Below are 10,741 nucleotides of genomic sequence, written 5' to 3'. Positions count from 1 at the left end.
TTACTTAACAACCATTTCCCGTTGGCTTATTTCTGCTATTTCAACGTTTTAAAATCATAATCCTGTAAAACCTTGGTGAAATACGACAATTGTAGAGGTAGAAAAACAGGGTGCCCATGCAAGCGGCGTGACTGTTTGTACGTTCGAAATATAAAGAAATGTATGCTGATATTGAAAAAGTCCTATCATCGTAAACTTACTTCGAGAAATATATACGTTTAAGGTCAAAATAAATGTAATTTCATGTGACGAGTCGTTTACACAAGCAATTTTTCTTATACGACAACTTATAAAAGCTAACGCCAGCTTCTAACAAATATATGTCATATAAAAATTGGCCAATTTTCCTCGTCTATTCGAGCAAATAAAAATCTTCTCATAAAATTACTAATGAAAACCGACCTTTAATCCCGATTAGTTCTTAACTTGTGAAATGCGTGAACTGTTGAAGTACGTAAACGCGTCCATTGGTTATTTTTGATTCGCGGCATAAGGACCATGGAAAATATGAGAGCAGAAAGTCAACAGGTCGAAACAGCCACATGTCTCATTTCGAACTGTTTACCATTTTGGTCCCTTTTATGTCTTGTGAAAACGCTCTTAAAAGTTTTTTTTAAAAGTTCTTATCCGAAAAAAAATAATATTTTGATTGAAGGTTATAATTATTCGAAAATCCCCACTGGAGTTTAAGCGTATGTAGCTACTGCAAGATTACAACGTCATACGGACACACATAGAACAATTTTGAAACACTTTTATTATCAATAATAAATGGGCATTTTTGGCCTTGGTTTGTAGTGCTTACCGCAAAGAAAAATTTTCATATGAAGTCCCTCAGCGATTGAAGAACATCAAAAAAAAATATCAGTTCAAGGATTTCAAGAAAACGTAAGTGAATTTCCCTGCCGAGTTAAATTCAATTTTAGAGAATCTATGTCTCTATATATTTATTATTACGACCAGACTAAGCCTTTATTTTTATATTATATTTACTTATTTTAAACAAAGAAAAATGTAAAAGGTTTCACACATTCGTAGAAGTGCTCGATGCAAATGCATGCAGAGCGAAATACTATAATTAAAGATAGAAACCTCACGGACAGTTACTCAGAGTTTCACGCACGAAGCGATCGCTTCGTGCGTGAAACTCTGAGTAACTGTCCGTGAAGTTTCTATCTTTAATTATAGTATTTAGTTATTTTAAGTATTTAAATGTCCCTTTAAAAAAGAGTGATAAAAAAAAACTGTACATGATGCTAAAAATGTCCAATGCATTTTCCCCTATTTTAATCAATTCCTTAAAGAAAATTATAATGCTATGAATCTTAGCCATAGGAAACAACTCTCAAAACTTCGGTTACTTAATCAGCGAGATAAATAAGAAAAGTGAGGTTTGAGAGACTTAGAGACTCTGACATTGTCTCAAAAGGATCAAAGAACTCCCACTATGTTACTAGACTTTCTCATCCTTCCGTGGAGATTTTCCACCTGCAAACTTGATTTGCTATTTTTTGGAAGCTAGCCTCGGTAAACACCCTGTGAAATGATGACCGAGCACTGTGAAAATCTAAGTTATTGGTCTGACGCAATATTAAAAAAAACGGTGTATAAACGTTCAATTTTCTCCGACAAGTGTACTGGCTATTGCGCTCTTTAGAGCATCGTGTGCAGTTTAAGAAAAGGGATAACTTTCGTTAGATTAACGCTTTTTATCGTACATGAGTACTAGGCATTTAAGGATAGCCCGAAATCTAATTTCTGTTGACACGTTTTTCTCTACCTCAGACCAGAATTGAGCCAGCCACTTCTGTACTCTTAGTAGAAAAGAGCAGCTGCAACTCCAGCAACTCTGTCCCAAGATCTTACCGTGAATCGTTCTGTGACGAATAAAACATTATAAATTTGGTTTCCTATTGCAATATGAAACTGTGTATGGGAATCAAACAACCATTCCCTATTCTTTGTTCTTTTTAATTAATAAAACAATGTAAGTTGTTATCAACGCCATGAATGCAGGGAATAACTTGGACAAACCATTTTGTCAATATATCAGTCGAGAATGAAGACAAAAAAATTCAGTCCGCTTTTAGAAAATTTTTCAATTTTTTTTTTCTTATCCCGGTTTCCTTAGCATTAAGCAGCTAGGAGTATTTCTAATCCCCCCTGGATGGGATGCTAGTTCACCGCAGGGAATCCCCCAGCATTATTTCGCCGGTACACATTTATACACTTGGGTGGAGAGAGGCACTATGAGAGTAAAGCGTCTTGCCCAAGAACACAACACAGTGACCCCGGCCAGGGCTCGAACCCGGAACGCTCGCTCCGGAGTCCGGCGCGCTAACCATTAAGCCACCGCGCCTCCCATAAGATATTACGTTAAGCAGGTTGCCATGATCGACTGAAATAATTTGAATGATCATTTCAGGTTTGAATTCTTAGATTGAGGTGTTTTCTGTTATCCGTTCAGATTTCATACAACATGCTAGCCTACTGTTTGGTAGCAGTTGCCCTTTTGCAGTTCTGCAGTCTAAATGGAGTTTCAGGTTTGAACATTGCTGATAAAATTGTTTACTTTATTTAAATTATTAGTTTTTTCCGTGCAAAGTGTAAGTGTGGAAGCATTGAAGACTGGTAAACAGTCTTCACAATTAAAAATAGACGAGTAACCAGGGTAAGACATTGTAAAATATTAAAAAGCGATCTCTGGTTAAAAATTTGATGAAAACGAGCTTTCGACTACCAGTCTGTAGTCTTTGACAAGTAATGAATAAAAAGCGCGAACGTTAAAATATATACTATAAAAAGTGTGAAAAAGCAAAATTATAATAAAAACAATAAAAATGTTTGTGTGCGGGTAAAAATGCTAATGAAAGGTTCAAAATAAAATTGAATATTGTCTTGGTAATTGTTTCGCATTATTGTCAGCATGGTTCGTAATTGCTGTGTGCCAGGATTCCAAAGTTTTTCTAACGCGGAAATTAATTCCTTTATCAATCACACGCGCACTGTCAAAGTCGATGGAATGGTCGTTCAACCAGGCATGTGAGGCGATGTTAGAACCTTTTTTAAAGGTTTTTGTGTTTCTTATATGTTCTTTTTTTCTTGTTTTTAAACATCTTCCCGTCTCGCCGATGTAACTCCACGGGCAATCGGCGCATGGTATCTTATAGACGACATTTGTTTGTAGTTCCGCCCGAGGTCTTGCTTTCTGGGAAACAAACTCTTGTTGTAATGTCTTAAGCGGTCTGCTTGTGGTTTGGATTCCATTGTTTCTTAGAAGCCTCGAGAGAGGTTCAGTTAGGCCTTTGATGTAAGGTAAAACTGCATGGCCACAATGTGTGGTGTACGAAAGCTGAATTTTAAATGGTCATTGAAAGTTTCAGTAAAATTAAAAAAACTTAAAAAAATTTCGGTCTTTGGGATAGTTTTATAGTAGTACTTAGCCAATTTTGATCTCAACTTCAACAATAATCAAATTTACTTTTGTGCTCTCATTTTAGGGGGGAGGGAGTGGGCGCTTATTCGAGGCTGGGCGCTTATTAACTTTTCCTACCTACAGGGTGGGCGCTTATTCGAGGCGGGCGCTTATTCGAGGTTGGGCGCTAAATCGAATAAATACGGTATTTAATAAACCAACGTTTTACCATAATTATTGCTTTCATGGCGCATTTGTTTTGTTTGCAGGAGACTTGACTGTAACTTTGGTGGTATTTTCCGGTGTCCCTGATCCAGAATGGAAGATTGCTTCGAGTCACCCACATTATATGAAAATTCAAGCGCGTCTGAACAACGCGATAAAGACTCGTTCGGCCTATCAGCGAGAAGACCTACCTTCGATACTTGGCTACAAGGGAATTCTAGTTGAATCCAACGTGCAACCCGGCGCGATATTGATCGTAGGTCCAACAACGGTGGAGCTTCAGACGATGTTGTTCGATACCATGCCAGAGAATGCCCTTCCAGACAAGCTTCGCAAGGAGATTTCAAAGGTGATAGCTTCGGGTAAAGTCACACGCAAGAAAGCCCCAAAGCAAACTAAACGCTTTGCTCCACCGTATGGCGCATTCCAGGTGGAACATCTGTGGGCTCAACTAGGCCGTCAGATCACCAACAACTGCTACAACTATGCTACGACCATAAGGACGGACACCTTTGCAGCGCCAGGTAGAGGCACAGGATTCATGCTATATCCTCCTCTCACAGGTCATAACGTGGCAGCTTCTGCGTCACGAGATGGTTTGACTGCTTTGAACGTCGCGCCCGGAGCTGCAGCTCCCGTAAATCCTCCCCTCTATGATCAAAATCATATGGTGGCACTGGTTGTTTGGCCAGGTGAGTGTTCACATTTTTTTTATTTCTTTTTTTATTGCAATTACAAAAATTTAAGAATAAATATCAACGCTAAAAGTACATGATGTTTCGGCGACGACATGTCACCATTATCAAATGCAAATTTTACATGGTACAGAACGATATTTATAGAAAAGAAAGTGTGAAACTAAATTAATTACAATAAATGAGGCGTGGAAAACAGAAAAATGTGCATAACTAAGTAAACAGTTTCGCTGGAATGGAGTCCTTTTGAGTGTTCAGGGATGGTTTCTTAAATGTATTTAAAAATCTTCTGTTATTACAAAAATTACAAAAAAAAAACATTAATTACACAGTAAAGTTACATACATTTTAGGAATAGGAAAAAGAAATTTAAATGATAAAAAAATATAATAAAGTTAATTAATAAATACGATAGTTATTCTTTACTATTACAATTCTCAAGTGTTCACATTAATGGATCCGATGGCAAATCCAGAAGCGCACAGAGTCTATTTTACGTTCCTTCGAAGAATGTTGCAGATTCCAGTTTGTTCGTAATACACGGATCCAGAGTTTCAGACTTCCGGTCCAAATTCAAAAGAAAAGTGAGACTCATTAAGTCAGGCTATTGTGTTTTGCGATGTTTAACAATGGTCTGACTTATGAGTGCTCACTTTTCCTTTGAATTTGGACCGGAAGTCTGAAACTCTGGATCCGTGTATTGAAATAGCCTGTAATTTACTCACAAAGCTACCAGCTTTGTTATTTTATTTGACCCTACCACAATGCTTTGTTGTAACTTTTTTTTCAAAAATCTGAAATTGAAACGTATGCTGCTGCGCCTTTCATAGTCAAACAAGTTGAGTCGGTGCATCTACCACATAGCACAAAATTTGTTTTGCGATGTAAATACAAAGTTACATCACATTGTTGCATTTTGTTAGTAACATATTTTTTCAATTTCTTTTCAGGTTATGATTTCCACTGGTACCGCTTAGATGCTGACGGAACATGGTCTCACAAACCTGGCCAAACAGCAATCACAAAATTGGATAACGCAGGGAATCCGATTCATGATCCAAGAGTTGCTGCTATGGCTGGTTATCAGTGGGTTGGTTTCTTTGCATGTAATAGAAATTTCGTTACCATTTTTTAAACAATAGCTAATACAGCAAATTCTCCGGTATACGCAAAGTGAAACAATAAAAGCTACCGGCCTGTAATTCTGTAACAAGATTTGGCAAATAAATTTTAGTGTAATGCTGACTGACTAGCGATCGTTGTGTATCTTATTCTAAACTCGCATTCGTTTATACTCTGTATGGCTTAAACTCCCTGGGGGGGGGGGGGGTGGAATCACTTATGAAAGGGACAGGGATGCCCGTCGTCTCGCTTAGTGGTGTAAGTTTTGGAGTTTTGGACTCGCTTAGGTTGTTCCGGGCAAAACGTCAATATTTTTAGCCATAATGGCTGCACACGAAGAAATACACAAATAAAAATTATATTTCTATTTTTTGGTATCTTTTAGGGGTGAAGAAAAGCTTGAGCCACACCCAGATTGGTCTCATTTAGGGGTTCTTTTCAAAATTTCCGACAAGCATCCCTGTCCCTACTTCCTTCGTGACTGTAGAGAAAGACAGTCAACTATTAACGAACACCAGTTAATTTTTTCAGGGGCTATGTCACGAAATTTAAGGCAATTTTGGTATTGATCAACTGTTCATTGAATTAACTGAAATATCACAATAACGGCTTAAAACTATAGAATACCTAAAAAGAAACAAAGAAATGACAAAAAGGGGCATGGATGGGCAAAATTCGAGAAGATTAAAACGGAATGCGTAAACTTAAAACGACGGCCTTACTTTTTTCAAGTTTGTCATTTACAATGCACGAAAATCGTCCTTATTTTTTATGTGGCCGTGATTTTGCCAAATAAAGTCTGTTTCTTTACCAACTTAAAGTTTAGACCTCTTTATTAACGAAAATAAATATAATTACCTAACCGTGACCTAGCCATTTTAACGGACACCAGTCAACTCTTAACGGACACCTCTATAAGACGGACGCCTCTATAAGACGGACGCCTCTATAAGACGGACACCTGTATAAGACGGACACCTCTATAAGACGGACACCTGTATAAGACGGACACCTGTTTAAGACGGACACCTGTATAAGACGGACACCTGTATAAGACGGACACCTCTATAAGACGGACACCTGTATAAGACGGACACCTGTATAAGACGGACGCCTCTATAAGACGGACACCTCTATAAGACGGACACCTCTATAAGACGGACATGATGTTGGTCCCGTCTCTGCCATTTTCAGTCATTTTACTTTAACCCAACTCCCTATAACACGGACGGACACCTCTCTTCAGTCTTAGAGAGAGCTGACTGTACCTTTGAAACAGTGAAAAAATTAACAGAATTCTTTAAGATATGAAATCATGAATATATGAAATTCATATATTTGTACTGCGGCTATACATTTTTAGCAAATGAAAGATTATCGCAGTAATGTACTCAACTTAAGCAGTTGAGAAAAGCAGGCCTGAAAAAATTCAGGCTTGAGCGGTAATCGAACCCATGACCTCTGCTATACTAGTGCAGCGCTCTAACCAACTGAGCTATCAAGCCAACTGGGAGCTGGTCACTTGTGAGTTCGTAATATACCCGTGGATGGAGAAGATACGAAATGAATATATGAAATTCAAATATTTCTACTGCAGATATACATTTTTAGCAAATGAAAGATTATTGCAGTAATGTACTCAACTTAAGCAGACAGAACACTTCGAAACATTAATTCAGAAACTTTTATTTATTTTTTTATTGTAAGTTTACCTAGCCCTATCACCTCGTTCACATGCGTTCGTAAAAGAAGAATGTATTATTTAAAGCTCAAACTGAAAAAACAGCTTATGACTTCCGCACCAATTTTCAGGTATTTATCTAAGAAAAAAAGAAAAGAAAATTAAAACTAATACCAACACGGTGAGGGGGGGGGGGGGGGGTGGGGGTGGTGAATTAGTTCGCAGATCGACGGATTTGGATTTAAAAAGAGCCCGGACTGTTGAATTTTGCATTTCAGCGGATCGCAAAAGTATCCGTGACATAAATGTAGGTGGCATCATTAGAACCAGCAGGTTGTCAACAGGTTTTCTTTTTTTTCTTGAAGTTTAAAGTTTCGAAGTCGAATAATTTTCTCCTTTCAAGTTGTTGTGGGTTAGTCCTCGCTCTTGTTACGAACTAAAGAAATAATAGCAGAGAAAGCAAACAATGGAGGATAAGATAAAAAATGTAACTATAGCTCATACTATACGTAACTTGCATCACTTGGATCGCCCGTGCTCTATCGTTCTAGCTTCTCTTTCCCTTTTTCGCCATAAAAATGCACTAACTAATAAGATAGGGGGGCACGAGTTTTGCTCTTTCATTGAAGGCTGCCATTGTGTTGGATCTAGGGCTAATATGATTGTTTTTCGTAGGTCTTCCTTCATACCAAGGCGATCGAGACGTTCATATGAGAAACCCTGATCACTTCTACTCGCTTCGATCCCTACACCTACGATCGTCTCAGTATTATGCGATAAAACGATCGGGGCGAACATATTAGAACCAACCTTAAGGCTTTCAAGCGATCCTACATAAAGAAGAAGAGATAAACAGGGTCACGCTATCATTTTGTTTTTTGATTGAGATTTGTATGTATTACACAAAGAAAGAGTTTCTTTGAAATGGTTTGTAATCGTTTAAAAATTCCTTCTTTGGTATTCTATCGCACCTCACCAATATTGTCGAGGGATAACTTTTAGTACAATAAAATTGCTATAAGTTCAGCAGATTATGAACAAATCTAGGTCACTTTGACATCAAAATTAACTGCCATGGCGACATCAAAATACGTCAAAATACACCATTTGTTTACAAAGAAGAAACATTAACACAAATTTGAGGTAATAATAGACTGAGAAAAAACAAGGACGGCCATGCACGAATGAGCAGGATTGAGATGGTCTGGAAATTTAGACCATATTTTACAAGACGTTCTCTCCGTGCAGTGACATACCTCACTCCAGTTGGCTGCCCTCAAACGGCATTAAATGTGTAGAGAACTGTAGCGGTAAAGGCATAACTCAGCTTTGTTCCGTCAACGCAGTAAAAGCAGCCACTACACGCCTAACAAACCTAACTTTAATACCTGGGTAAAACGAACAACAGGATACCAAGATCAAGCCTTGTGCACGTGGTCTCGGCCTTCGCCAATGACGTTGAATTCTTGCCCATATAAAACGAACATCTTTTCAATTCAACTCCTAGCGAAATATAAAAAAATTCAAGTCAACTTAATTCACTCGCATTTACATAAGAACTTACAAAATTCAATCCATTGACTGTCTTTTGATGCTTTGTTGCAGACAGCGAACTAGGCACAGGAACGATTTACCACTTAAATATGGCTCGCGATGACTTTGTAGCAACCTGATAAAACCTGGCGAGCCAGTAATACCGCTCTATTAATTCATATCGATCACCTTTTTCTGAAGACCTCGTAAATAGGGAAGGTCAGATGTAACGAAACAATGTTCATAACCAAGCGCCGAGTTCAATGTTGCGCCGCAAAAGTATCCGTGACATAAATGTAGGTGGCATCATTAGAACCAGCAGGTTGTCAACAGGTTTTTTCTCTCGAAGTTTAAAGTTTTGAAGTCGAATAATTTTCTCCCTTGTTATGCGTTAGTCCACGCTTTTGTTACGAACTAAAGAAATGATAGCAGAGAAAGCATAAAATGAAGGATAAGATAAAAAATGTAACTATAGCCCATACTATACATTTTAATCCTCAAAATTAATATTGCAAGCTTTCAAACGCCCTTCTCCCCACAGTATAAACTGCTAGAGCTTCATCGAGTTTCTATATTTTCCCCTCAAAATAAATATTATGAAGGCCTTGTCTCAAAGAAATACTTTAACGCCCTTATATTCACCTTTCGTCAAGGGAATATATATTCTCTTGTTTCCATATAGTAGATAGATAGGTACATAGGTTTATTAAAAACAATTAAAAGGCAGCCAGCAGACTGAATTGCATAGTTATTTACAAAATGTTATTAAAAAAGATAAAAATTGAAAAAACTTTTTAGAGATGAAAAGATTGTTTCTTTTATTAGTAACCTTTTTTCAACATAGATTTTTAGACTACTATGTAGCTTTGCAAGAGCTTTGATGTCCTTACAAACTTCTCGTGTTACGAACCATACGTAAGGCTTTCAAAGATAACCAGACTGACGGGATCGTTTTATTCTTCGACTGAAAATTGTATGCAATACATAAAGAAACTTCTATTTAAGCAGGATTTCCTTGTGCATTTGCAAGTGTGGCAAAAACTTTCTGTTTGCTGGTTTCTGCTCTCGTTATTAAAGTTGGCTTTTATTGTTCTTCTCAGAGCTCATTTTAGTCCTCGGCTGCGACCAGAGTTAATGAAAGATCGATTGACGCAAGTTAGTTAAAGAACAGGATTTTTAGGGAAAAAAGAAAAACAATCACCATAAACGAATTATGTTTAAAATGCACATGTTAAACGCCTCGTAACAGGATTCCTATTTAAATTCGAGTCGCCTAACATGAAGAGCCTAGAAGATTGGGAGTAGGAAGGAAAGACGTCAAAACGGGCACTACACCTTGAATACTACGCGTTTCTGTGTTCTGCCATCTGTGTGAGACCAGGCTTTTAATACTGATGATTTTTTCTTCGAATGAAGCTTGCATGCATGACACAAAAACGTCAACAGAATTCCGGTGTGTATCTACATTACTTAACAACCATTTCCGGTTTGCTTATTTCTGCTATTTCAAACGTTTTAAAATCATAATCCCGTAAAACCTTGGTGAAATACGACAATTGTAGAGGTAGAAACACAGGGTGCCCATGCAAGCGGCGTGACTGTTTGTACGTTCGAAATATAAAGAAATGTATGGGGATATTGAAAAAGTCTTACTATCGTAAACTTACTTCGAGTAATATCTATGTTTAAGGTCAAAATAAACGTAATTTCATGTGACGAGTCGTTTACACAAGCAATTTTTCTTATACGACAACTTATGAAAAAGTTTTTTTTGAAAAAAAAAAAAAAAAGGGAAAAAAAAAGGGGAAGGGGGGGAAAAAGAAAGAGGGGGGAAAGAATAGAGAGCGCGAAAAGAAAAAAAAAAAAAAAAAAAAAAAAAAACAAAAAAAAAAAAAAAAAAAAGAAAAAAAAAAAAACCCACGCACACAACTTTTATTTGCACAAAAAGCTAACGCACCAGCTTCTAAGCAAATATTTGCCACATAAAAATTGGCCAATTTTCCTCGTCTACTCGAGCAAATAAAAGTCTTCTCATAAAATTACTCATAAAAACCGACCTTTGATCCCTTT

General features: G+C 37.4%; 1 protein-coding gene across 3 annotated transcripts; it reads left to right on the top strand.

Annotated features, from left to right (window-relative positions):
- Nucleotides 1–824: 824 nt before the first annotated feature.
- On the top strand, nucleotides 825–5,584 carry LOC144664782 (uncharacterized). Of its 3 annotated transcripts, none has more exons than XM_078525998.1 (4): nucleotides 825–888; nucleotides 2,468–2,543; nucleotides 3,685–4,332; nucleotides 5,286–5,584. In XM_078525998.1, the coding sequence occupies exons 2-4, from the start codon at nucleotides 2,480–2,482 to the stop codon at nucleotides 5,468–5,470; spliced, it is 897 nt and encodes a 298-aa protein (XP_078382124.1). In that variant the 5' UTR covers nucleotides 825–888; nucleotides 2,468–2,479; the 3' UTR covers nucleotides 5,471–5,584. The 3 variants fall into 3 exon arrangements, with proteins under 3 accessions (XP_078382124.1, XP_078382121.1, XP_078382123.1); XM_078525995.1 differs by having other exon boundaries at nucleotides 834–888; nucleotides 2,426–2,543; XM_078525997.1 differs by lacking the exon at nucleotides 825–888 and having other exon boundaries at nucleotides 2,383–2,543.
- Nucleotides 5,585–10,741: the final 5,157 nt, after the last annotated feature.

Source organism: Oculina patagonica, chromosome 9 (genome assembly GCF_052425735.1).
Source record: "Oculina patagonica isolate OP01 chromosome 9, crgOcupat, whole genome shotgun sequence".
Lineage (NCBI taxonomy): Eukaryota > Metazoa > Cnidaria > Anthozoa > Scleractinia > Oculinidae > Oculina > Oculina patagonica.
Note: the sequence above shows the minus strand (reverse complement) of the source record. Positions and strands in the feature narration are given on the sequence as shown.